We start from the raw sequence: 27412 nt of genomic DNA, 5'->3' as shown, positions 1-27412 counted from the left end.
CATGACATCTAGCTAGCTCCTGGCAATGTCGGTTAACATGGTAAACGGGCGTTATACAGTACTGCATGCCTTTGATTGTTTGCAGGTGTCGACGTCGACGGTATTTTACATCAATTTTAACCGATGAGAGAGAAAAAGGCAAGATTATGTCCTCTGCAAAACGACCCTGAAACATATAGGCGCTTTTGCCGACTATATTCAATCTTACCTCTGTGTTCGGCCAATCTCGGTAGTCCTCAACCAAACGCCAATCTAGAAGAGCATGCACTCCTCACATGCAATGACGCCTCAGATACTGCAGCCTCATTTCCACGCTTCAAATCAACTTCAGATAGTTTTAAAAGTTTTACTGCTTGAAGCTGCTCGAAGCAAACTGGAAAAAGACCTTCGCATCCTCACGAACAAGGTGAAGTAATGACGAGACTGTAGGACATCTTGAGAAAGAAACAGGTGGCCTCCAATCAACACATATTAAAATGACGGTTATGTTTCTACCTTAATTTCGTGAATGAATATATTTGATGTAATACTTAATTCTTAAAGCTCATTCTCGATGTTGATTTTTCGAGTTTTCCCCATAAATGACAACGGTAACGCACCCGTGTAAACTCAATGAACTTTTTGAACATTTATCCTAGAGTGTGTTTAAAAATAGTTCGAATGAAATAATAGGTCAACCAATACATCATCATACGGTGCCTGTGCAACTGCTGCAACAAAAAAATAAAAGACACAATGTTATGGACACTTTATAGGACTCGTAACTGCCCATACAGTTCTGCAATAGATTTGTTAACAATCAATACCAAGTAAATTCTGGCGCCACTATCGCCAAAGTCAAAGTATTTTGGATAGTGTCTTGTTAAACAAATATTTTCACATCAAACTTTCTTATCAGCTTCTTAACCATGCCATATTCACAAAAGTTCTACTGTTGTCATGGATAAAATAAAAGCGAAAACAAATAGAGGCAGACGTGGAGATTTGAATCAATGCAGGACTGCCAGTAAACATGAAACTGGAATCAAAGATGTAATAATTGTTGCTGTTTTGATGCCAATGCTGGAATTGGGGGAGCCACGATACAGCATTAAAATGGTCATATCGGTATCTGCGAGTACTTGCTAATATCTTGTTAATGCCATGTTCCCACTTTGATTGTCAGTCACCCTCGCCATGTAGGCATCTATATTTTTTCTTTTTGTTTTCCTATGTCAAAATGTGTTTTTTGTTTTGTTTTGTTTGTTTTTTTTAACCATTGAAGGGAGAAAGAAATACTGGTGAGGTGTTATCAGTACAGAATGAAGATGATGTGTTATCAGTACAGAATCAACCATGTATTCAAATCAGTATCAAGGGCCAAAATATGGTTTCGGAACAATCCTAGAAAAGGTCAATCAACTGTGCCCCAAAATAGTATCAAACAAAATTAAAAATACAAATGATTGTGACAATAGCATGGCTAAAATGCTGTTTCACCAAAGTCAATTTGCTAACAGTTTCATTTGTCTTCTGTGAAGGTGTATGAGGATATCAAAGTTTTCCTGATGTCATCTTTTTCAACAAGTATTTACAATGATATCTCCAAGGCTTTAGATGAAAGATGTAAATTAATAGACAAGATTTCAGATCTAGTAAAGGACTTAACGTTCGGTAAGTCAAAAAAAAAAATAATGAATAGCTAAATGTCTTTCTCAGCTTGGTTAATCCAATTACTTTCTTTCCTTGCCTTCTGACAGAGCCTAAAATGTGTCTGCACCCTTTCAGCAAAAACGGAGTAACAACAAACATATGCCAACAAGTAGGAGTCAGAGGGATGCTGTGTGCAGATGCACTCAGATTTGGATTTATGTTGCAAAACTCCATCGTGGCCACCTCCATAGACAAACTAGTGAAGGCTCAGAGAGCCAGACAAGGCTTTCAGTGGTTGACAGGATTCCTGACCCGCCAGCTCCCAGCACTACAGATGGATAAAACGCCTGCTGAAACCTGCTTTGACAATACTGTCAACCTGTCTTTGAGCCATAAGGCTAAAGCACAAGAAAAAGATATTCATGATGAGGAGAAACGTCAACAAGAAACTGAAGTTGTTCCCGCTGCCCCCGTTCAGAGCCCAAAGCTCAACAAGGAGCCACTTCCCAAGATTATTTGGGGGCCTGAAGACGTTTTGGGTATGCAACGCAAAAAGCAAACTACCACCCAACTGCTGCAATTCCTAAAAGCAAATGTCAGAACTTTCGGCTCGTCGCCGGGCTTTTTCCTTGCGCAGCCATCTGTGAAAAAACAAGGTGAAGCTTCTGCTTTCAGACACACGTCACATGAGAAGATCGGGATCAAGAGTCCAAAAGTGGTCCACGCAGATGCAGTCAACCACGCTCCTGTTTTCAGGCTCAAACGGGTCCAGTCAAATGGCTCCCTCACATACGCTTGCGTGATTGCAACCGAGACTGAATTGTGGGATTTCTGCGACGTTGAGACAATTGTCACAGCAGAGGAAGCCCTGGAAAACGTCAACCGATGCCCGGAAAACAAAGATTGCCAAAATGAAAAGTCTGACAGGGACGAGGCTTGTCTGACTAAAACCAATTCTTCCAAAAAGCCCCAAAGTGAGTTAGCAACCATTCCCGAGTTCCAAGTGCGAAGGTTTGAGGAACCCGAAGTTGTTGTGTCTCATATCGTGAGTCCAAGCAACTTCTACATCCAGCATGTTGACTCCATCACTAAGCTACAGGCGCTTTTTACTGGGTACGTTATTTCATCACCATCTGCTTTTTCTCAACTTTTTACAGCCCTCGCTGATTTCTTAATCACATTTTCAGAACTTACGCGGCGCTTATTCTTATTGTTCATTACAGTTCTTTGTATTTTAATATTCCACGTGTTTTTGATTGCTATTACCTTTTTGTTTTTTCATGTTGAAGCAGCTGGGAACCCAGTAGTTCATATGCTGAGCAGAACTGCATTCCAGACATCGGAGCCCATGTAATCGCCCGCTTCCCAAAGCAAGAACAATGGTGCAGGGCTCAGGTGACCAAAATATGTGGCGTAAGCAAAGGTGAGTCCCTTTTTTTTATTTATTTTTTTTCCTGGAGAAGTTTTGTACAGGTAACGCCGCTCCACTGGCACTCTGTGCGGCCTGCAAGGAAAGACAGGAAGCTTTATCTACATGGCAAATTTCACGCTTGCTCAAAATATTTCACAAAATTAGGAGTACATTCAAAATTCACAATGAGGAGTTAGGGGCAAAGGCTGGTCAACTTTTTTTTTTTTTTTTTGGCGTGCGTGTGGCAATCGATTTTTTTGCGTACTATTAATACCAACAAACACTGATTTAAAGATTTGATTAAATAAAAACTAGATCAGATGCAACATTTTCAGGCAATAAAAGACACTGATCTGAAATCATAGCTTACTAAAATGCCAGAATTAAATAGTAGCTATCAGGAACGTGTCACAAACAAACCGTCCAAACCGTTCTTTTAAAGTACTGAACTGTGCGTTTTAAAAACGTAACATACAAAAAAAAAAATGTTTGTCAGATTGTAAGATCAGATATTTACGCAGAAAGATGGTACATGGAAGTTTTTTTATTTAAAACTTTCTTTTCAAACTGTTTTGGATGGGGGGAAAAAGGAGGCTACCTCTTGGTGAAATTACCTAAGATGATCATTTTTTTAACTGGGATATGAGGAAACAGTTCCATCATGACTCAAACAACAAAATGAGTAAATATATAAAGTCATGGCGCGCGACAAAGCATTCATGTGTTTTTTTGCCACGCATTAGACCAGTGGTTTTCAATGTTTTTTTTTCAATGATGTGTAGTATCACCTGTGAACTATTATTTCAGCCAATAACCGGCACAAAACATTTCTGGATAAACAAAAATCGTTGAAAATTATGCATGATTTCTTAAACTTACGGAACTACGTTTGTAGTAGTAACGCAGGCTGTATTTTATTCAGCAACTCCAGAAAATAGATCGTGCAGCATCATGTTTTCTTTCTGTCTCGTCTGATAAAAAAAATGTGCCTTTAAATGACAACGACCATCCATATAATACGTAACAAAATACTCACAAAGGAGTCACTATAACGCAACTTAGCAATAAGTCGATTCATGTTTTCATTTAATTTATTCTTAATTTGAAAAGAAAATATACTGCAGCGCATGAGAATCTCACTTGCTTCTTGGGGGTGATGGACCCCTTTATGTATTCCGACTGTTTGCCATAAGATGAAGCCAGCGACGGCGTCCAGGAAACTTCCATCAAGGTGGAAGTGAGGAGGCTCGATCACGGCGACACGGCCTGCGTGTCGCTGCGTAACCTCAACGAGCTGAGCCCAGGAATGTGCAACTTGCCGCTCCAGTCCCTGCAAGTCTCAATGGCAAATGTGAGTAGCTTCTTTTTAATCATTTCAGCAGCAACATCGCCTTGGTGATGTTCCACATGAATGGAAGATCATCAAAAGCGCCAAGACCGTTTCGGGGACACATGTGTTGAACCGATACTGATCGACGTTATTTCGACATGTGGTTCCATCAACAGCGCCGAGGCGTAAAATAAGGCCGCAATCACTTTTTTGCGACCAACGGCGTCTCAGATGAAAGTTAATTTGCTGATGCTCAATCTGCTCCGCTTTATGTCCCACATGCTGAGGGCGGAGGCTCAGCAGGCAGAACAGCTTGCAAAATGACAGCCTCAACATCGTCTAGCGATTATGACCTTGTCGTCCCCCCTCGCGCCAGATCGTTGGGTCTGTGCCGTCGGATTGCTTATTTAATGGCCAAGAAAATAGAAATGAAAAAGCGGAGCTCCTATCTCATCCAGGAGACATCTGAGGAAGCAGCATCAATTATATTTCTGTACTAAGTTTTGGCGGAGGAGAAACACGTCAATAAGTTACTAACAGACACTGTTGATAATTATTTGCATTTTCTTCACACGATTAGTCACACTCATCCCCCTTGCCAAAGACGTCTACCAAGAAAGGAAACTTTTTTTATTATTTTTAAAATATCTCTCCATATGTTTTGTCTATTCTCTCCCATTAGGTAATCCCTATAAATGGGACGGACTGGTCCGAGGAAGCAGTGGATTGGTTTCGAGCGATGGTCCATAACCGGATGTTCTATGCCAGAATTTACACACACGGGCCCGCCGTGTCAGTCGAGCTTTTCTTGGAAAAAGGAAAGCTTTCAGCTATGAGGTACTTGCCTGTGAAAAGAGGCCAGTTAATCAATTAAAAGCATATGATTATCTGGTTTCTAAATGAATGGAAAACCTCATAAAGTTTTGTTGACATAGTCTAACTTTTTCCTGATGATGTGTCTACAGTACTGTGCAAAGTCTTTCATTAAGCAATACTGCATATAAAGTAATACCAGAGTATTCTATTTTGTAGGGTATTTTTTTAGTGAACTACAAGACCATATGCCTGTGTATGTATGGAGCTGGACTTGCTATTGACGCAAGAGTAGATAGTAAAGAAAACGTATGAGGTGTTTCCAAACTTTTGACCCATACTTTAAATGTTCATGCAAGTGATAAACAGATAACTTTTCTTGTTGACTAAAGAATGTAAGGGATCTGTGTCATTTGTGCGTTGCAGGAGGGGGCCGCCATTGTCTATACGCCTTGCCCAAAACGGACACGCGAAACACAGCAAACTGAAGAATATTAGTTTACCAAAAAACAGTAAGGAGTTGGATTTGCGATTCTATCTCTACCGGTCGTCTGCATGCAATTGTGATTGAAAGTCGAGTCAACGTTGACTAACAGCTGATGGCAAATCTTTAAACTACAAAAAAAAATATATATATATATATATATATATATATATATATATATATATATATGCTCTTCCGTAAGCTATATTTACCAACAGTTGAACAGCTGATACATAAAAATTACATTAATTTACATTAATGTGCGAATAATGAGCAGCTTGTAATTATGTCCTTTACTTTTCAGACCGTGTTCAAGAACAACTGAGAAAACAGAATTCTGATTGGGAGAAGTACCTCATCTCATGCTACACTCAGCAGAAAAATTAGCCGACAGAAAGGGAACGTCAACAACAACATTGATGTCCAATTTCGGTCCTCATGGGGCACTATCATGCATGTTTTGAATGTTTCCCTCCTTCAACACAGCTGGTTGAAAGGAACCTATCAGTATTGTCGCCGGGCATCTATAGAGCTTGCCGATGAGCTGAGCATTTGAATCAGGTGTGCTCGAAGAAGGGAGACAATTCACACATGTAGGACAGTGGCCAAAAAGCATCGGCCCACTATTGTGCATGTTTTAGATGTTTCCCTCCACCAAAACACAAGAATCAAATGCAATGATTAGGAATGTTAGACTTCTGCAGAGCTTGCCTGACAAGATGATCATTTGATTCAGGTGTTTTCAAAAAGGGAGACATCTAAAACATGCAGGTAAGTGGCCCAAAAGAACCGAAGCTGCAATGTCTTAAAATTTGTGATAATGATGCTTTGCGGAAGGATCAAAAAGTCTGTGTGTAGTTTTGTGTATTAGCCTATAATGCGGGTTGTCACACTTCAGTCCACGAGGGCCAGTATCCTTCATGTTCTCCAGATGTCTCTCCCCAACATACCTGATTCAAATGATTAGCTCATCAGCAAGCTAAGCAGGAGCTTGAAATGGGACTTATTCATTTGAATCAGGTGTGTCTGCAATTGAAACGTCAAAAACATGCAAGATCCCGGCCCTTGAGGACTGGAGTTTGACACCTATGGCCCATAACAAATTGCAACTACTAATTCTGTGTGTTTATTACTACGGTTGTTGTCATTATTATATTGTACTATTTTATTTCAAATAACCTTTTTAGTTTATTTCAATGTTGATTGAGGCCCAGCAAATGTGCAAAGAAGCGTGCTTATTTCATGCTCAAGTCGAATACAGGATTTCAAACTATAAAGACATAAGTACATCATGTTACCCACCTACTCAGGCCGTAGGTTTTTCAGTGTCAGATTCAAGATCGTTCTTGTACTTGTATATTGCATTACAGTAGAAGAATTGTGGTTTTGTGTTGTGATGAATAAATGTTCTTGTTTAAGACTGCAAAACAATGACAAAAAGTCATTCTGTCTACCGTTAAACTCATTCACCGCCCGCTCACTAAAAATGTATTTTTGACGTCTCTAGCCATCAATAGCAGTGAATGGGTTAAACGTTCCTCCTTAAAATGGCATTTTATGTGATGGCAGTATTATTGCTTATCTACAAGTAATGAATCTTTATTCTTCGATGGATGCCAGCAGGGATCAACAATACCTAGAATACAGAAGTAACGGGATCATGGAAAATGAACTGCACAGTACCAGTCAAATATTTGGAAAACCCAAAATTTACATCATTAACTTGAAAATACACAACTTGGTTCTGAAAGCTATTCCTGCTTGTAAAGCATCATCCACAGGAAGAGTAATTAACTCGGTCATTGCCACCCCAGGAAAAAAAAAAAGTATTTTAGACCTCTATAGCCGCCAATGGCAGTGAATGAGTTAAGTACAAAAACGTATTAAGCTCACATTATAAAGAAAAGATAACTAAAGTTGGAAAATTGTCACTGAGTATACAGTGCCAGTCAAAAGTTTGAAAACACCTTCAAATTGCCTTTTTTTTTTCCCGCCAGGGTGGATGTTTTCTCTTTCCTGGCACCTTTTGCCAAGAGAACAACTTTGTACATCCTTGTGTTTTATCGGACAGCTTTGTGATGTGGCTGATGTTTTACAGTCTGAAATGAATCTGAAATTTAAGCATTTTCAATTTAATCACTTGAATTTCTTAACCTCTTAATGTATTTGAAAACGTGAATTTCACCCTTGTGCATTATTTTTCACATGGAAATTTCTTTGATTTTTTTTTATGACATCATAAAAGAATCAATGGGGAAAAAAAACACTAGTGTGCTGAAATTTCCAGCAGATGATTAAAACATGTAAAATTTAAAAATGCAGCAATTCTGCATGTGAATGCAGCAGAACGTCCGAGATTTACAAAAAGTAATCATTGTCCAATTTGTGGACCATATAAAACCATTATAATAGTTTTTGAGATGCATTTTAATAGGATTTTTCTACGATTTTTGCAACATTCCATTGAACGGCGGTCAAACTGTGAGCAAACAGAAAATTCTTTGTTGACTTGTGTTTCACCTCAAGACAGTAGGTGGCGATAAAGACCAGTTAATGGCTATGCCTTAAATTCTCAACACATAAGAGTATAAAGACAGACCATACTATTTTTCAATTTTTTTTTATGGGTGTTAATAAATTCAGCCTAGATATGTATGGATAGAACTAATACAACTGAACGATTTTAGTGGTTGAAGGAAAAAAAATATTCAAATGACTTCTCACGCCTTTAAATGCATTTACAAAATTAGGGGAAAAATGCAATATATAGTACAAGGGTTAAAGGTGTTTCCCAACTTTTGACTGGCTCTGTTCACAGTATTTCTTCCACATTGTTGTCTTGAGTTGAAGAGTTCATGCGTCATCTTGACACGTGCAACCTGTCAGTGACAACAACTCAGGTCAAAGGTTGCCTTCAGCTTTCTGCCCTCACTAGCACAATAAATAATGCGGCATGGTTGTGTCCACACAGATTCCTTCTTAAGCCCGGGGGTAGGCGGAAATCGAGGCGTTTGATGTGAAAGAGTCTTTTTGCGGAGCCATAAAGAATGCCATTGTATGGTAATGCTTTGGACAAGACCATATGACCACTCCGGTGCAGGGTACTGGCTTGTGGCGGAGGAATGATTAGCATTTTCCCCGATGCATGGTGTTCTCAACACGGTATTTTTGCTTTGCTTAAAAATATTTTAAATCATTTCATCCTACTTTGTACACTTTGTGTGTACCATCACAGCTGAAGGTAAAATGCTCTTATCATTTGTGTTACTCTTGGAGAGGTCAGGTGATGTGGCTAATAGCCAACATTTGAACTTGATCGGAACCGTAATCGAAACTGAGTCTTCCGCAAAAACAAAAGAACTCTTTTGCTCGTGCGTCTGCCTCCTTGGAGAAATCTATCGGCAGTCTTTCTGGAACTGGGCTGTAGGTCTGTTTGGGAGTTGACTATTAATACAGAGCAAGCGCATCACATGGGCCGACGGATGTTTGGCAATTGGCTCTGGCTTTTTTCGTCTTGTGACGATGCTAGGCCATCGCCCCTGCTTTTATAAAGACTCACAACTTCCTGTCGTGGTTCCTGGCACGATCGGCGTCAACGAATCAGTTAGGATGCTCACCTTCGGGTCGGGCACTGCTTACGCTGCCCGCACAGCAAGCTAAGAATGGTAAAGATTTGAAGCTAATGCTAACTTTTGAAGCTAATGAGACTTTTTAAGTTACGGAAACATTTGATGGCCATAGGGTGTTGCATGATTTTTTATGAAATGTTACGCCGACAGGAATATGGTGTTCCTTCACTATGAGGCAGTTCACCTTTCGTGACCCCGCCGTTTCCTTGGATTTTTTTTCCCCATTTTTTTTTTCAACCCGCGTTGTGTTCTACGCCCTCATCGCTAAGGAAGAACCAGCTTTATGTTTTGCGTCCTGATTGGTTAAGGGACTGTAGGTCTTTGGCAATCAATTTTCCCATGCAATGTCTCCTGCACGCCAGGACGATGAGGCACGGTCACAGCAAACGTGAAATAAGCTCCGTGAGTCATTATTAAAAATGTCTAACTCATTTTGGAAGTCAAGGTCAAGTTTATTGTCAATTTCTTCACATGTGCTTAACATACAAAGGAATCGAAAGTGCGTTTCTCACTATCCTCTGCGCTTTACGTGTACAATAACAAAGTGCAGGTGTGCAAGACGAGACAATCCTAAAAACTAGATTCTTATCTATAGTAATGTGCAGTATGTTAGGGCTACTTAACCTAGTGTTGCTAAACTAATAACTAAAACTAAAATTTGTTACTTCTAAATTATATATTATTATATAATTATTATATATATTATTATATATATTATTAATTAATTATATATATATATATATATATATATATATATATATATATATATATATATATATATATATATATATATATATATATATATATATATAGCCTTAATAAGCCTTAATAAAATACAACAAAAAGTATGTTATAAACGCGCTAAAAGCATGAAAAATATCACCCTCCAATTTGTGGATTTCACCAAATTTTCGGGAACATAAACGCCACGATGAAAGCTGTGTTTACAATTTTTTTTTTTCCCAGCTCTGGAGTCGAAAATGAACTGGGGGTCCTTTTACGCCGTGATCAGCGGCGTAAACAGGCACTCAACGGGGATCGGCCGCATCTGGCTCTCGGTCATCTTCATTTTCCGCATCCTGGTCCTGGTGGTCGCGGCCGAAAGCGTGTGGGGAGACGAGAAGTCCGGCTTCACCTGCAACACCCAACAACCCGGCTGCAACAGCGTCTGCTACGACCAGTTCTTCCCCATCTCGCACATCCGCCTATGGGCTCTCCAGCTCATCCTGGTCTCCACCCCGGCGCTTCTCGTGGCCATGCACGTGGCCCATCGCCGCCACATTGAAAAAAAGATGCTAAAGCGAGCGGGACGCAACAGTCCCAAGGAGCTGGAGCAAATCAAGAACCAGAAGTTCCTCATCACCGGAGCGCTTTGGTGGACCTACATGATCAGCATCGTCTTCCGAATCCTCTTCGAGGTTGCCTTTCTCTACATCTTCTACATGATCTACCCCGGGTTCAGGATGGTGCGATTGGTCAAGTGCGATTCGTACCCGTGCCCCAACACGGTGGACTGTTTTGTTTCCCGGCCGACAGAAAAGACCGTCTTCACAGTTTTCATGCTGGCCGTTTCCGGAGTGTGTGTGTTGCTCAACCTGGCCGAGGTGATCTACCTCATCGGCCGGGCTTGCAAACGTTTTTTTCGCCGCTCTGAGGAAGAGTCCAAAATGGACTGGATGAGTCAGAAATTGTCTTCCTACAAAGTGAGATCAATCAGCTGATAACTTTTTTTTTTTTTTACACGGGGAGATAAACGAAGGGCACGCGGTGTAGCCCCTCATTTTTCTTTGTAACTACTAAATATCCACCGAGCATGTTGCACTGTATTTATGCTAGTTTTATTTATTTGCATGGTAAAATAGTTTCATCTTTTATCTTAGACTTTTCAGTTTTTCCTTTTGAGTTTTTACTGACAAGTGGTATTCTGATATCTTCAATATAAGTGAAGGTAGCCTGTTTGCATTAAAACTCATTCACAATTTGAATTGCTGTTATCAATTCTTCGGCGTAGCAGCGATAAAGTCTATACCCCCGTCTGATTTCATTTGAAAACTTTCACTATCATTGTGTGACCTTTAACCTGCGTAACAACGGAAATTTCCCTTTGAATCCTTTCAAGTGGGGATGTGCAAGTGAACAGAGATGTGCTAAAAAAAAATCTTTGAAGCAGATAATGGAAAATGTGTTTGATGAAACAATTGAAGGGTGAACACATTTGTCCTCATTCTAAATACTGTATAGAAAAAAAAATACTTACAGTGAGTGCAGTCAGTTTTTGTACCATTTGTCAATGTAGAAGGAGTTATCAACAGATTCAAGTTTTCTTTGCTAAAGAACCAAACAAACAAAAAAACATGTCAGGAAAAATTTACTAGAACATCCGAACTTTATTTGGGTCCAGTAGGGCATGATGGCAGGTTCATGCCAACTCCCATTTAACATGAGTGAGACTAATTCTGAATCACAGTTATAAGGGGTGTGAACACTTTTGCAAACTCATTATTTTTAATTGGCCTCTTGAAATTAGGGAGTTTCTTTTCCATCACAAAAACATGATATTTGAACATGGTGTGCACACTTTTTATATTTTGTTACATAAAGCCAATAACAAGTATTTTTGTGTAAAAATAAAAATAAAATAACATAAAAAAAATCGATGAAAATAGAAATTGTGGGCAAAAGGCTTAACAGAAAACTGGAAAGATGGAATTGGCCATGTATTTTTTTTTAATTCATGTAACTGATTCAACAAGGTAATAATCAAGTTTCCTATCAAAATATATTTTTAACATATGCTGCGGGCCGAAAAAAAGTGGATGGCGGGCTACAAATGGCCCCCGGGCCGTAGTTTGGACATCTTTGTCTTAAGCTCTTTTATCCATGTGTTTATTCCCCATATTTAATGTTCATACAGTTGCAATGGCTTTAAAACTACACTAAATATAATTTTCAGGAATTAAACTTCCGCATTGTTTTCAATGAGCACTTAAAGCGACCATGCAACTGTAATTTAATCGCATAGTGTTATTCATTCATACAAAACACAGACAAGTCCTTCTGTAATGATGTACCGTGCTGCGGCAAATGTTGCATGCATGTGCTCATGACTGAAATAGTTTAAGCAGTGCCAGAAAACATCATACGGCATGTTTCCAATACTGTTTTTCATGCGCTGGTGGATTACAAACTACTGTTAAAACCACTAATTATGCTCAGCTGCTTTAGTTCAGTAGTACTATACAAGAAGTGACATTTGTTCGTTGTAATTGATTCACTCAACCCCAAAGACGCAGTTTTACGTTATGTAGGAGTCAATACTGTACATTCAATCTATGGTTATTATTTATACGTATATATTTTTCTTTCCTGTTTTTTTAGGGTATTTGGCTAAAGGATGGTCTAAAAATGGCTGGTACTAAATAAATGGAATGAAAAAGTTGTAAAATTATAAAATAAAAGAAAAATAAATGAAACTACTTACTTTAGTACCTAAAATAATCAATTACTTTTTCACTTATATACATAAGTAATTGATTACCTTAATATTTAATGTACTTACGTACTTGATTACTTCAGGAGTTACACTCTAAAATCAGTTCAAATCAGATAAAAAAATTATCAGTCAAAAAAGTACAGACCCATTATTTGGGCTAATTTGAACAAACGTTCTTTTTTTCAGGTTGTCTTACACAAAATGACTCATTTGGGGGCATTGTTTTGAAAATTACAAACCCAGAAAGTTGGGTCCAATCCGAAATTGGGTTATTTTTAATCCAATTGAATTTAGAGTGTATTTATCTAAAGTACACCGTTACTTACAATTACTCAAATATGACTGCACATTTTCTAATCCATTCAATTTTATATCAAATATGGTGCTTAGTTTTAAGACCACATCTTGCTTGACTTGAAACTTGAAATTGACGGTTTGCCTTTTTTTTTTTTTTTTGTCTTTCTGTAAATTTCACAAAATCCATTGGTGATTTCATGTCAAGTATTTTCATTATTATAGTAGTTTGGCCTTTTTTTCCTTTAAAAAGCACTGAAGGGTGGCCATGAACTCAACTCATGTCACAATAACAGCAGCTTGGCAAATTATTCAAAGACAAATTGGCTTCCAGCTGTTTACTAAATTAAAAATAACACAGAGAAATGTGTTTTTCAAATACCCACTGCTTAGCCATTCAGCCCTCTAGCTTACTGCTAAAGCTAATTAGCATCCATGTTTAGGTGCATCATCAGCACATTGAAAATCAATGCTGCAGCAACAACATGCAGACTGAATATGTACTCACAATTTATGTATCATTTATCCTTTGTGTAGAATGACTAATATTAGTGCTGTACTGATGATCTGAAAGGATTTGAGGCCTAGTTTTGAATCCTATTGAGTTAGAGGCAGAAAGCCCAGCTGCAATGTGATTGTGTCCAGGCAGGACTATGTGTCCTATACTGCCCCCATGTTGCCAAATAATGGGAGCAGCATTCAGTTTATGTTTACTTTATTAAAATGAATGATGTAAATAGATTTCAAAAAAGGAGAGATTATTTACAAATTGTGATGAATTGATTTATAGATTATTTTTTAATCTCACCCAAATATTTCCAAGAAAAAGGCTCAACTAGAGTTGTTATTAAACAGGATACATTGCATACTTTGCTTTTTTGCCGTGTAGAGTGCAATCGCATATTCAATGCACAAAGTGGTGCAGTGGTGCTCTCATTGTCAAAGTCTGTGCAGGCGTTATAAACAATTTAATTTGCTGTAAGAAGAAAAATATAATCAGCACAATTCTTTATACCTTTTGTCAGGTTAAAATGTTTAAGGTATTGATGTTCATGTGTTAATGTTCCAAATCAATTGATATTTATCAGTGTTTATTGTTTTAATGTTTTCTTTCAGCATCAAATGGTTCAGTTGGCCAGAAATGTTCCTAGTTTAAATAACAATTGACATTTTTTTTTTATTTCAGGCGCTTTGATGAATTAAGTTTTTTTTTCTGTTTTAGACTAAGCTGTAACCTGTACACCCTGCAAAAACTAAAAGTTTATTTATAATGCAATTTTCTTTAGTTAATGTTAGAAAGGATACAATTTTAGGTATACAGTGTATTTATACATTTTTTAAAATGTATTCATTTTCTTATTTATAGTCACTTTGGCGGGTTAGGAGGACAAATGTTTTCTCTTTCCTGGGGGGGCTGTGCAAAAAAATTTTGAGAAGCACTGGGTTAACATGATTAAAAATAACTATCTGATCAAAATTAATCTGACTGTCCCACTTAAAATATACTTTAAAATTCATTTCCAAAGGAAATTGTGTTAACTATTCTCAAGGAGCCAGTGTATCTAAATTTCACAATTACTTATCATGGACTAGTTTCCTTTATATTGCCTATCATTGCCGCTCTGGTTCCTCTCAGTTCACTGTGAGGATGCAAAAGTCAACTCATCTCCAAATCATAACCCCCCTCCCATGATAGGAGAGACCCCTGCACTATATTTAGCCACCAGGACCACTTGTGGCCGGAACAAAACTTAGTCGAGCGCATCATTGGCCAGCTGCCCTGTCAGTCAGCTCCAAACAACCAAGTGGACGGACTGCAATAGTTTACATTCGAGTCCACTGGGCCAAATTTAACCGCAGGGGGAGGGGCAGGCCGGACATGGTTGAGAGTTCGTCCATTAGTGTGTTGTGGTCAGTGCAAGAAGTACCTAGGTTAGGGGGCGTCCTGGAACCTGCCGAACTGACGCTGCGGCTGATCGGAGTCCACTTTTCCTCTCCATTCAAGGGCATCGCCGAGAGGCCCCGAAGATCCCGCTTGCTCTGGCCGGTGGGCCTCATGGAACCTCAAAAACACATAGGAGTTCAATTCAAGGGATGTAGAAGGTGACAAGGTGGGTGAGCTGTTAAATAGGCCGTATATGTAAAAATTTCTCTAAAAGACCACCCGTCGTTACACAGTGCACTCGAGGTTCTGACCTTACTAACACTATGGTACCAATATGAACTTCCACCCCGTCTAGATCGTGTTCCATTTCACTGGCAGCAGCGATCACGTTGCCACTGCTGGGGCCACGAGGGCCACAACTCGCAAGATCATAACTGGAAGCTGCCTTTCCCTGTCTACACATGCCAAATATACACCCCCTTCAAGTAAATATAATCCTGTTGTGGTCTACGTGGAATAGACCCGTAGATGCCGAGTTGTTTTAACAACATGACTCTTGAGGCTCATTTGCTGTAAGTTCGGCTGAAGGTATTTTTGAGAAGGATACTTACCGTAACTGTTAGATTGTGTTATTTTAGTCATGCAATACACACTATATAGACAAAGGGATTTGGACACCTCGCCGTAACACCAATATGGCTTTGAAATGGAAGAAAATATGGAGTTAAGACCCCTCTTGCAGTTCAAATAGCTTACACTCTGTTGGGAATAATTTCAACAAGATGTTGGAGGGTGTGTGTGGGTTTTTTTGTTTTTCGTTAAGGTCATGGCTTTGTGCAAGTTGTTACACACCGATTGAGGTGTTTCAAAACATTGGAAAACTTGCTGAGTTTGAAATTATTTGATGGTAATGGTTTATTTAAATTTAACAAAGAAACATACAAAGATTTTATTTTTCTTTGATACGTGTCAATGACATATACATGTAATAAGAGGTAAAATATATAACACACACTGCTTGACCAGTAAAAAGGGCAATGCACTGAATAAGTTAAAGTGACAGTAAACGGTACAGTAAAAAGTTAATATTCTGATTTCTAAAATAAATTTCATGCACAGTAAAAATGTTTAAAAACACATTGCTCACACATGCTCAAGGTTTAGGTAACACCCAATCACGGCTCACATGTTTTCTGTATGTTTATGTGACGTTCACAAGCGGAACAGTGATTGGATGTTGCCTGAACCCTGAGTACAGACGTTGTCATTAAAAATAAATTAAGATGAAGAATATTTAACTGTTTATTGCTAATAATGAATATATAGGTTTAGTACCTATTTAAGATTTGACTATAAAAAATAATTTATTTATTAAAGGGGAATTCAAGTCAAGCAAAACAAAATTACAATCATTGTTCAATTGATGATTAGAATCACATTTTGTGGAATTAAAAAGCAAATTCACTTGTTTTTATGCATCAAATAGGCAGTCATTTTGCCACGCGGTCGACTGAAAGTGACATGATTTTTATATTTTTAGCACAGTACAGTACTATATTTTTACAACCTCTTTTGAGCACACTCATCTTTTCAGTTCTATTTCATACTTGTTCCATAAATTGACACGTTGAAGAGATATACAGTACAGTTGCTTTACCGGTGGATTGTCTCCTCGTGACTAGCAAAAGTAAAAAACTGCAAAAAAGCTACACTTGCCACAGGGCTCAAATCATGAGAAAAAAGTTGCAACTTACAGTTGGAAAAATACGGTATATACAAAAACATACTAGACATATCGGAGTAATGTTACCAATCTGAAAAAAAGAAAAAGAAAAAAAAAGCGGTATTGAACATAAACATCTTCAGTAAAAATGCCTGTTTTGGGTTTTGTACTAAAAAGGCTTTTCCCAATCCCTCCAGTCCCAGCTGTGTGCTCACATAGACCATGGGGGACTGGAACCTGCTGGGAAAGCTCCTGGAAAACGCCCAGGAGCACTCCACCGTGGTGGGCAAGGTGTGGCTGACGGTCCTGTTCATCTTCCGCATCCTGATCCTGAGCGCCGCCACCGAGAAGGTGTGGGGCGACGAGCAGTCGGGCTTCACCTGCGACACCAAGCAGCCCGGTTGCGAGAACGTATGCTACGATATCACCTTCCCAATCTCTCACGTTCGCTTCTGGGTACTGCAGATCATCTTCGTGTCCACGCCGACACTGATCTACCTGGGTCACATCCTGCATCTAGTCCGCATGGAGGAGAAGCAAAAGGAGAAAGAGAAAACTCATCCTGCGCTGGTGGTGGACACCCACAAGCACAAAAAAGCCCTGATGAGAGACGAGAATGGGCATGTGCGCCTCCAGGGGGAGCTCTTGCGCACATATGTCTTTAACGTCATTTTTAAGACCCTCTTTGAGGTGGGCTTCATCGTGGCCCAGTACCTCTTGTACGGCTTTGAGCTGAAGCCCATGTACACGTGCGACAGGCCGCCGTGCCCCAACGCGGTCAACTGCTACATCTCGCGACCCACCGAAAAAACCATCTTCATCATCTTCATGCTAGGCGTGGCTAGCGTTTCCCTCTTCCTCAACCTCATCGAGATCTACCACCTGGGCTTCACCAAATGCCGCCAGGGTATCACCTTCAGGAGGGGCAACCAGTCACCCGAGACCATGTCCAAGGGGCACAGTGACGCCGAAGCGCCGTTCGGCCCCTCGTATGACGACTACTACCACGAGCATCGCCCTCCCAGCTACAACCTCTCGCCTCTGTCCGACGCCCCCGACCCGTCCTATCACCCCTGTAACAGCAAAGCGGCCTACAAACAGAATAAGGACAACTTGGCAGTAGAAAGGAGCGGCAGCAAGCTGGAGGAATGTGAGCTGAAAGGGAAGAAGCGAGGATCTGCCCCAGGGTCACCCTTGCGGGGCAAGCCAGTCCGCGCTGCCAAGCACAGCAAAAACAAGACTAGAATAGATGATCTGAAGATATGAGACATTGCCGGCAAGGGGCTGAACGCTCTTTGAGAAATGTACTCAGAGTGCAGGTTTGACTCATTCCAAATAAGACTTTCATGGTCCAAGAAAGTTGAATTTGCGCAACATTTATTTCACAATAGACACAGGAAAGGCCACATGACCCATATTTTGAGGCAACAGTTACAGTCGTACCTATAAAGTCAGGCAAAATATGGCTGTCCTCAATGCTATTCTAATTTCAAGGTAAAGTCGTTTGAAATTCCTTTATTAAACGAACTGATTGTCTTTAAGTAAAATTTACAACATCAGGATTTTTGGGGCCAGTCAAGATCATGAGGAGCTAGTTTAAAATAACCAATCACAAGATATGGCAATGTCTATTTTAACAACTTGTTTACTGCATATAATTGTATACTGTTTAGACGGTATCAACAATGCACTTTTGCCAAGGTTTAACTATCTTTGCTGAGTGAAAGTTCAGTCAGGGAAAACAGAAACAACTTGTGACAGAAATAATAGAAGTAACAACCTACTGTAATTAAAATACAATAATGAAATTAAATGACTTTATAGCACCAAGTAATACTGCAAATATGGAAATGATGCCCAAATAAACATTCCTTCAACTCCATAAAATGAAAAGTCACACTAGGGCAAATTAATAGATGCAAAGTTGCCTCTCAAAACATTAATGCGACGGATCATTTGTGGAACCTATCGATGATATCATTGATTGCTCAGCAAATCATCCATCTTAGTTAAAATGACAATTATTGCCGATCACAAACACGTCGATCGGATCATCGTAAAGCCTACCCTAACTATGAGAACTTAACCCACTGTATAATAAAATTTGACAACTTACCGAGAATAAAATTAATCTGTAATTATTTTAAATAATCAAATAATCATCTAAAATCGTCCAAATCCTCAGAATTTTAGCTTTTTAACAGCAAATAGTATCATGTTATTCGTAAACTAAGAAATTAGTAGCAGTAATAATTATCAAACCAAAATAAGATACCGTATGTTCAAACATCTGGTAAGAAAATAACCAATATTTTATGTGAAGGACCAAAGAGTAAATAATAAAATGAGTAAATAAATAAAAAAAAATAATTCTGCGCTGTCCATTTGAGAAAATGTTCTGCTTTCTGCGGGCATACAAGACACTTTGAGAAAATGCTCTGCTTTCTGTGGGCAGACAAAGATTTGCGATATTCATTCAATATTTTCTCTCCCGTTTTCACTCTTCCTTTTTCAGGCTTAATCACTGTTAAACGAAATTGTGCCATCATCCATCCATTTAGACATAAACAGTGTTTAAGTGGTGGTTAGCATATTTAGGCTACCATCTGCTTTGTTTAGAAAAACAAGGAGTATTTTGTTTATATTTAATTAATGTTGTTGTTCATGTTGTACTGAACAGCCAGAGCCTTTCCAATTGTTGTTTTTGCTGTCCTCCCCTTTTACCTTGACTGGCAACTTTGGACGTTTCACTGAACAGTACAGTACTGTACTTGTAAAATGTTTCTCTATTTTTTTTTTAGTAACTTTTGTTTTTGTGTGACTAAATTTAAAGACCCTGCTAAGCAAAAAAAAAAAAACAGAACTCCATAGTTCTCAATCTTTGCACAGGTTTCTAGCAGTTCTTTAACAAGTATATATTTAGAAACAAATGTAATTCACTTTAGTATGTTTAGCAAATTTGTGAACACATTCTACCACTGACAGGGATCACTTTGACGGGAAAAAGTACAGCGAAGTATCGGTTTGCTCAGGTTTTCAAACTGAACTTTTGATTGTTAAATATTATGTTAAAAAATACACTTACGAATTCCACAAGGGATATGATTATTTTTGACTTGCATATAAGACAGGATGAACTATTTTTTTAAGTGTCAGCCTCCAGCATAAGTTCGCAAGTGTAATGTTGTGAAATAAATGGCACTGGTCAATACACTGTATCCAATTCCAATTCCAGGGTGTGCCCAAATTGAGATTGCATTCGTCTCATGATTTTCCATATTTATAACGTGTCATTAATTCATCACTCAGCAAAACATTTTACATCGATATACATTTACAAAAATGACAGTTATAAAGTATTTTCAAAATAAACAGAGGTAAACGACTACTTCACTACAATTAAACAAATTTACTAATTAAAAAAAAGTAATTGTAAGCATTTATTTTGTCAGACTTTCACATACCACACGTTGATAATCACTGCCTGACGTCATTAACCACAGTAAAAAATAAAAGTAAAAACGGACTGACAGACGCTAAGTACTGTAGTTAGAAAAATAAACTCAATCTACCTTTTCTGCTACACTTTGTATTTTGTGGCACTCGTGTGTCCTGTGTGGCACAACACTGACTCTCACAGGTTAGTTTTGGTACTGCAACAATCATGTATTTTATCCGTCATTGACGCATTGGTGACATTTTCCCCTAGTTGTGTCTGGCATCTGGCTAATTTCAAAAATATGTTTGGATGTCCATTTTTTTCGTAGAAAACATACTACCCATTTGATTGTGGTAGAAATAACAGACCTTGTTCACGAATCGCCAAGAACTCATTTATTCTCTCTACGAAGGAAAGCGGTGAAGAATCATCCGTGTTTTCACACGCACGCACTTTCATTGAACTTATGCAGGAAAGGATTTTGTTGCCTCCGGTATTAAAAAAAAAAAAAAAAAAAAGAGAAAGAGAACCATCTTGTAAATGCATAGTATGTCTATGACGAAAGAGTCCTGCCTGGTGTGATCACAATATAGCTGTTAACACCTGATGTCAAGGGAAGAGGAAATGCATGTTTGTTGTAATACAAATGTACTACAAACTAACAACAGATCATTAGATTTTAGATGTTACGGCATATGCGTGTTTTATGTTGCTCGATGGGAAACACATTTTGGCCTCCCTTGACAAAAAAAAAAAAGGGTAGTCAAAGCAGGAAGAAAAAAAAACATGATGTGGAATCATTATTTATCATGTATGGTGTTGTGAATTTACAGTTAAAATTAAGGGTCTCTTATCAGCTTTCAAAGCAGTTGTATTTTTTAAATTGGATAGCATACGGGATATGAGGTCAGAATTACCCGACGGCATAACTCAAAACTCTTAAAAGGGAATAAATGTTCACCCCCAATTCAAAGGGCTTAACCTTCAGTACACTAACAAAACATTAAAAACGTCTCATTTTTATAGTATGTTTGGTAAATTCATTACTTTCACTTCAATACCATTTTAATTTTTGACAGCTAATTCATTGGAAGTACAGTATATCGAGTAGTGATGGACAAATGAAGCACTTGTATTTTTTTTGTCAAAAGCAAGTGGCAAATTGCAAATAGCGTTTTTAAGGGTACTAATTGCACACGAAAAACAATAAAGCGAATTATAGGCGGGTTATCCACTTTTTACTGCTAAAAAAAAGAAAAAGTAAAGCATCCCTTTAGCGTGATTACTATTCCTCCTGTGCTTCATTGCCGTCTTGAGGTGCTGCTGCTGCTCTGCCCTCTGCTGGCCACTAAAGAAACTTCCCAAAGCGAACACGGCAGATATTGTTGATAAATTCCAAAGTGGCTTCCTCATCTGTTCAGTCACAACAAATGATTATAAAACACAGGATTAAAACCATCAAGAACCAATGAAGTGTTTATTTAAATAATTGGTTAGAGAAAAAGGCCTGGGTTTCATTAACCAGATGGTCCAAATCCAACCTGCTAATGTGTGATAAATGATAAACAGCCAGAAGCGTAGCTTACAATTGCAGTATGTTTTCTCAATGCTTTTGAAGCAGCAGCCAAGAGGACAAATGGACCTCATGATGTGCGTCGACTAAACGGGTCTGATTGCCTGCAGGCCTGTCGCCTCATCACCAGCACTTTGACGCCATGCGTCCTTCAAGGCCTGAAACTAAATTTGCAGTCAAGAAGCAGCTGCAAGACATGCTCTGTCAAGCAGAAAATGGTCATTACAGCATGGATTTTTGTCCAAGTTGCTTTCATTGTGTTTGTATTTGCTTGGCGGGAAAGTGATCTTTGCTGCCACCATGTGAAAGAGAAAATACAGGAAACACAACTGAAATCTGATTTGCTTGTGGCTGGCAAATCTTTGGTCTATTTTTGGACTATATTTTCAAGCAGGCTCCAAAAATAATAGGAGTCATTCATTTTAACGCTCTGTTTTACAATACTGAACGGAATATAATAATCATGCTAAGATGTTATGGTTGGCAGCAGAGGGGGGACTCTCCATAACTTCCACTAACAACCCAGGCTAAACTTACCTTCTCCTCAGCACGATTTAATTATAGTCCTACTTTCCTATTTAGAAATGCCATTTTCTCATTTGTTAGTTTTGAGGCAATTGTCAACTAGATACTTGTGTCAAAATTGTTATTAAAGCTAATAACAGCTACCTCGCTGCAACAGTTTATTAATTTTATTTATTATCTGTGCGGTATTTTGGGTCATTTGGGTCGCACTCCTTATAACGATAGCCAAGTAGTCGCGCCATGTTGAAATTTCGGCACCATCTGAGTCAAATTTCAGTTCCCTAGTGTCTTTTTTTCAGTGCTGTCTACTTGATGTGAAATGATTTTGATGTAAAGCTCAAGGGATTGGACAAAATACCGCACAAGGGTTAAAAACAAAAAATTGGTGTCCATTTGACAGGTCTCCCCCAGTGGAGGGTCTTTAGAAAACATGTAAATTCCTAAAAACTGCTATATGCTTGATGTGTCAAGCACATTTTATTATTTGCAACAACAATGACACATTTATGGAAATTAAAAAAAGCTAGTGAAAAATTATTACATCCTACCTCACAAGTTTATTCAACTAGGTCACCATTGTTTCACACTGATATCTACATCATGAAAGGGCTGAACAATTTGATGACTGAAGCGTCACAAGATTTCTCTGAAACAGAACAACACAAACTAAAGAAAATACGATGACATGATAAGACATCTCCAGTGTCTTAGAAGTCAATAAAGTATTGAACAAGTATGCATGACAAACCTGGCATGAAAATCCTGAATTTGGGATCCATTAACAACAAAGGGGAAGCCGTTTTGCTACATGTCAAATTTGTGACAAAAAAAAGAAAAACACCTCTTAAAAACTGCCCTCAGTCAGGAGGGCTGTTCAAAAGTACATCAAATGCAGCAGTATCCATGGAATAGATACAAGCCCAACACACACCTAACCTCTCTGGTTCGCTGTTAGTGTCGAGCTAGTGCTGCTGTGGACTGCTCTGAGGATCCTTTCCCAAGGTTCTCCTTAGATCTGACTTAATCATATTTGCCCTTCCCTTTGGGCGCGCCTTCATTCCAGGCAACGTAAACGAACAAGGCCAGGACCACGTGCACGGCCAGCACGGCGACGATGGCGGCGTAGAAATAGCTATCCGAGTTGGACATCTTCATTGAGCCTGAGAAGCAAACACAAAAGTGAGAAATTCATGTGGACTGGGAACGCCAATGGTGGTACATGAACCAGATTAGCTATCCAGTTGGTTTTGGAAATATTTGCACCGTCGCTGTGCGCACACTATTCCCTAGATGGTGCATTATTAAGGACTGGGGTGCACCAAAGGTTTTGCTATAAATTATCGTATTTTTCAAACTATAAGCCGTACCAACAAATATTTAACAGAAAATGTATTTTTGTCACGTATAAGGTGCTTCAGACTATAATCTGCAGGTTGTAACGTCAAATAGGATATTTTTTGTTTTCATTTAAGGTAAAAGGGACTTGTGGAGGGACTTGTACATTTCTTTTGTGTTATCCTGAAAAAAATAGTTTTTTTATAAACATGTACGTCTAGTTATTAATTTATGTAGGTATTTATTTATTAAATCGTTGGCGTTAGTGGGGCAGGCACCAAGGAACACATATTAAGGTGTGTATTCATAACTTTTGTTTTGACTGGATTAAAAAATGCTACAAGCCGCAAAAAAATAAATAAATACAACACAAAAAAAACCTCACCTTCGAAGATGTAAGCCTTCGAGGCAAAGTATAAGCCAATCGGTAGCGTGACCATTAGGATAGTGAAGAACAACAATGTCTTCAGGGCTGACACCAAGGAGCCTTCATTCCTGCAAGGAAAGCCACACGAGCACGCATGAAAACACACACAAGTAAACATTTGTTCCCTTTGTGGACATTTTCCAGCACAGATGTATTTGTCACGCCAAAAACAAATTGTAGCGGCACACACCAGGCTAGCAGGAGAACGGACAATTGAGAAGGGGGAAGATGGTCTATTCTTACGTTCTAAAATGAGGTGGGGGTCCACCTGTATTGTCTGAAGACGCGCTGATAGATCCGTCCATTGATGTGTGAAAAAAAAAACGCACAAGGAAATAGTTGTGCAATCTTTAGAAAGTGGAGGTAAAAACGCAAAAACCGAGGGGGGAAAAAAATCTTGTTTTCGTGCTACTTCCGCATCACGTCACGGGACCGTCACATGACCACTAGAGATTACAGTTAGTATCGCGAGAATTGTAGTAGACTTTCATAAGGACTTTTCTGATTGTCCGTTTTTCTTCAACGGGCATAAGATTGCAGTGTTGACATCATAATTGACTATATTTTTGCAGTAGTAGTAGTAGTAAATTCATTAACAATAATAATAAACGATAACATTTCATTTTATTTGTGGTGAGCTTTCAAGGGATTCAATACCACTATGCATCACACAAAAAATTCGACTTTAATAAAAAATAAAAATAGTACAAGTTTGTATTAGAGGGTGATTGTGGAATTGAGAGGTATAGGGATGAGAACTGAACAGGAACGGAGATGAATAGTGGTAATATCAAATTATTGGTACGGTATTTATCACCACAAAATACATGACACAAGAATGTGGTCAACCACATTGTAAGCAAATGCATTTTGCTCAATCGATATTTAATTTTATTTATCTCGCGGAATAATTTGGTATACAAATGAACCATATGCAGAGGCCTTTTAAGCATGAAAATGTACGAAAAAAAGCAAGCATTGGATGGTGTGGTCCCTTAAAGCGAAGTCAACACTAAAAAAAAGATCTATGCATTCTCACTTCTTTTAGCACAGTATTCTGATTGATACTTTATTTGTGGAATATGCATTTTTATCCATTTTAGGGGGTGACCATTTAGCCTTTTGCTGTCAACTAAAAATGACACAATTGCTCAGGGAACAACCAATCACAGCTCATTTAGTAAATACCTCATTTCCAAATGTAATCAATTAATTTAATTTGTACTCATCTTGAGAAGTGAACAGAACAAGAATAAAAACTGAGACGAACAAACGATCAAGCTAACAACTGTTACCGGACGTAATCATCAGTCAAGACCGCCAACAGCAACAGCAATGGTGGGTCACCTTGTTGCACTCATGCTGCAAAGGTTCCTGAACATGTGAATAGTGTGTTTGTGCATTATGTGTGCACATACAGTTCAGTTTAGTCCCGTGTGGGCATTTTTGCACGTGCGATGAATTGCCATTACTGTGGGGCTGTGCTAACGATTGCCTTATGAGGGAAAAGACTTCCTGTATTATGCCATTCATGTGGGCGATGCTTGCATTTATTTGCTGCATAAAATCTGCGTTGTTTCTTGATGATTCCTCCATGAGTTTCAGCATCCTCTTCTTGATTTGCAGGTTCTCCAGCACTTCAGGATCAGCTCGAACTTTTCTTTTCAGCTGGCTACTGCTGTAGCTGCTCAACCTAGCCTAAAATAAAAAAAAGAGCAAATATATTTGAATAATTTTCAAATTCTTCAGCCCTATTTTTTTATGACATAATGGAAAAAAATGCCATGACTTCTAGTAGTATAGAAGACCTCAAATAATGGTGTATGACCCTGGGAAAAAGGCTTTGAAAGTGTGTTAAATGCAATTGCAAATCAACACCACCAGATGATGCAGTGGCGCGCTCATTCTCAAAGTCTTTGCAGGAGCAATAAACTTTTTAAATCAGTCAACGGCATGTTTTTTTTTTCCAAACGGCATTATTGATTAATGTGATTAAGAAAAAGATACTACCAGTGCAAGAGTAAATACACACTGACCTTATCCATGTTTTTTAGTTTTGCTTTGGTTCTGAAGTTGAGGAGAAAAGATTTTGCACAGAATCGACAAAGTAAACATCATTAATGTATTACTTAATATGTTTTTCCCTTAGAAAATGTTGAAGACGCAAAATGGTGTGTTTGGGAGCACACAGCCAGACAATTATCGTGAATAGGAAATAATTCATTCACGGGCAGGATTGTTGTTATGAATACTGGTCTCCTATGGGACCGATTTGATAGGACAAACGACTGTGGGCTCCATTGGCACGGTTTTGCATTTTAATGTCAGTAAAACAACTGTTTTGTCTCCAGACGTCTGCGCCCCTCGTGAGGATAAGCGGTCAAAATGATGGATGGATGGATATTTCGCAGCCAAACGGTGAGAGGTGTGGCTTCAGTAAACAATTAAGTTTCACTTCCTGGCTTAAATGGCTAAATAAGTGCACGACCCTTTGAAGCTACCTGTTGCAAACTCCTGTTGCCCAGTTGCGTCACAGCTGCAGTCCAATAAAACTCAGATTTAATAAGAAATATAATTGCCAATGTGCCAAATGTTATTTATATGCATATATTTCATTTTGGGAAGTGTACAATTTCATGATATGGGCCCTTTAAGGCACATGTTGTTTTCGGTCGACAGCAAGTGGGATTTTTTTTTTCTCGTAATCATTAAACAACATTACTTATCAAATAATTATCGGCAAAATAGGAGCTTAAATGGCTAAATAAGTGCACGACCCTTTGAAGCTACCTGTTGCAAACTCCTGTTGCCCAGTTGCGTCACAGCTGCAGGCGTGTCATTGCTTTCAACAGATTGTGGCAAAACTTTCGAAAGCTCCAAGGTCGAACATGAACTGCAGGAGGGTTCTTCTTTTATGTCTTCGATTTTGATGTCCTTTTCATTTTGGTCTTCTTCTTTTATGTGTATTTCCTTTTTGTCTTCTTCACTTCTGTCCTCTTCTAGTATGTCCCCCGTCTCAATTCCGTTGTCCAGGGGACACGCAGAAGGGGAAGTCCCCCAAATGTCCTCGCACAATTCAAAAAACAAGAGCAGCACGCGTCCATAGCCACTTCGACACCCGGTGTGCTTCGCTTGCTTGTATTTACCCCGAATGCTTTTTATCTTGGTGGTGATATGGAGTTTTGTTATGGAACTAACATCATAAGGGAATTTCTTGTCTGTGTCTGTCGGACACTTAGGATATTGTGCCAGAAATGCGTCCGTTATATGAAAATATTTGGCCTAGCATGATTCCCAGTGAATCTTCTCCTTCAATTTTGCCATTTTGAAGTCCAACGTAACCCGAAGCAAAAGTTCTACCTCGTCATTAGTCCACACCAAAGACGCATTTCTTGTTTTCTTCATATCTGGCGCCATTG

General features: G+C 38.8%; 4 protein-coding genes, 1 long non-coding RNA gene and 1 pseudogene across 10 annotated transcripts in view; 3 read left to right on the top strand and 3 right to left on the bottom strand.

The window, feature by feature from the left end:
• The window catches only part of LOC148414001 (uncharacterized), a 163837-nt gene extending 163384 nt beyond the window's left edge, over positions 1–453 (bottom strand). For all 5 annotated transcript variants that reach the window (XR_015867579.1, XR_015867580.1, XR_015867578.1 and 2 more), the window contains exon 1: positions 209–453. This is a non-coding gene — a long non-coding RNA (uncharacterized LOC148414001). The remainder of the gene's footprint in view (positions 1–208) is intronic.
• Positions 46–7095, top strand: LOC148414000 (uncharacterized). Its single transcript, XM_088431102.1, has 8 exons — positions 46–406; positions 1521–1653; positions 1740–2745; positions 2922–3055; positions 4237–4394; positions 5056–5210; positions 5613–5698; positions 5975–7095. The coding sequence occupies exons 1-8, from the start codon at positions 263–265 to the stop codon at positions 6055–6057; spliced, it is 1899 nt and encodes a 632-aa protein (XP_088287228.1). The 5' UTR covers positions 46–262; the 3' UTR covers positions 6058–7095.
• Positions 7096–8773: 1678 nt separating this feature from the next.
• LOC148413999 (gap junction beta-1 protein-like) lies at positions 8774–11276 on the top strand. The gene is made up of 2 exons (XM_088431106.1): positions 8774–8911; positions 10266–11276. The coding sequence occupies exon 2, from the start codon at positions 10280–10282 to the stop codon at positions 11018–11020; it is 741 nt and encodes a 246-aa protein (XP_088287232.1). The 5' UTR covers positions 8774–8911; positions 10266–10279; the 3' UTR covers positions 11021–11276.
• Positions 11277–16916: 5640 nt separating this feature from the next.
• Positions 16917–18277, top strand: LOC148413998 (gap junction alpha-3 protein-like). Its single transcript, XM_088431364.1, has one exon. The coding sequence runs from the start codon at positions 16917–16919 to the stop codon at positions 17958–17960; it is 1044 nt and encodes a 347-aa protein (XP_088287490.1). The 3' UTR covers positions 17961–18277.
• A 4402-nt stretch (positions 18278–22679) lies between these two features.
• On the bottom strand, positions 22680–24426 carry vma21 (vacuolar ATPase assembly factor VMA21). Its single transcript, XM_088431365.1, has 3 exons — positions 24237–24426; positions 23952–24061; positions 22680–23391 (listed from the first exon to the last, which is right to left on the bottom strand). The coding sequence occupies exons 1-3, from the start codon at positions 24296–24298 to the stop codon at positions 23252–23254; spliced, it is 312 nt and encodes a 103-aa protein (XP_088287491.1). The 5' UTR covers positions 24299–24426; the 3' UTR covers positions 22680–23251.
• A 165-nt stretch (positions 24427–24591) lies between these two features.
• Positions 24592–27412, bottom strand: LOC148413996 (uncharacterized; annotated as a pseudogene). Its single transcript, XR_015867590.1, has 2 exons — positions 26784–27412; positions 24592–25691 (listed from the first exon to the last, which is right to left on the bottom strand). The product of XR_015867590.1 is annotated as an uncharacterized LOC148413996 (transcript).

The sequence above is a fragment of the Hippichthys cyanospilos genome, chromosome 13, assembly GCF_059441005.1.
Source record: "Hippichthys cyanospilos isolate Australia breed blue-spotted pipefish chromosome 13, RoL_Hcya_1.0, whole genome shotgun sequence".
In the NCBI taxonomy this organism is placed as follows: Eukaryota; Metazoa; Chordata; class Actinopteri; order Syngnathiformes; family Syngnathidae; genus Hippichthys; species Hippichthys cyanospilos.
This window is presented reverse-complemented; position numbering and strand designations above follow the sequence as displayed.

What these genes read in the sequence shown, in the direction of transcription:
- LOC148414000 (XM_088431102.1), top strand. Translation starts at nt 263, where the DNA reads ATGCACTCCTCACATGCAATGACGCCTCAGATACTGCAGCCTCATTTC. An exon ending in TTCGCATCCTCACGAACAAG is followed by an intron (nt 407 to 1,520) that starts GTGAAGTAATGA and finishes TCTTCTGTGAAG; the next exon opens with GTGTATGAGGATATCAAAGT. An exon ending in AATATGTGGCGTAAGCAAAG is followed by an intron (nt 3,056 to 4,236) that starts GTGAGTCCCTTT and finishes GTTTGCCATAAG; the next exon opens with ATGAAGCCAGCGACGGCGTC.
- LOC148413999 (XM_088431106.1), top strand. Translation starts at nt 10,280, where the DNA reads ATGAACTGGGGGTCCTTTTACGCCGTGATCAGCGGCGTAAACAGGCAC.
- LOC148413998 (XM_088431364.1), top strand. Translation starts at nt 16,917, where the DNA reads ATGGGGGACTGGAACCTGCTGGGAAAGCTCCTGGAAAACGCCCAGGAG.
- vma21 (XM_088431365.1), bottom strand. Translation starts at nt 24,298, where the DNA reads ATGGACGGATCTATCAGCGCGTCTTCAGACAATACAGGTGGACCCCCA. An exon ending in CCCCCACCTCATTTTAGAAC is followed by an intron (nt 24,062 to 24,236) that starts GTAAGAATAGAC and finishes CTTTCCTTGCAG; the next exon opens with GAATGAAGGCTCCTTGGTGT. An exon ending in GAAGGCTTACATCTTCGAAG is followed by an intron (nt 23,392 to 23,951) that starts GTGAGGTTTTTT and finishes TTTGCTTCTCAG; the next exon opens with GCTCAATGAAGATGTCCAAC.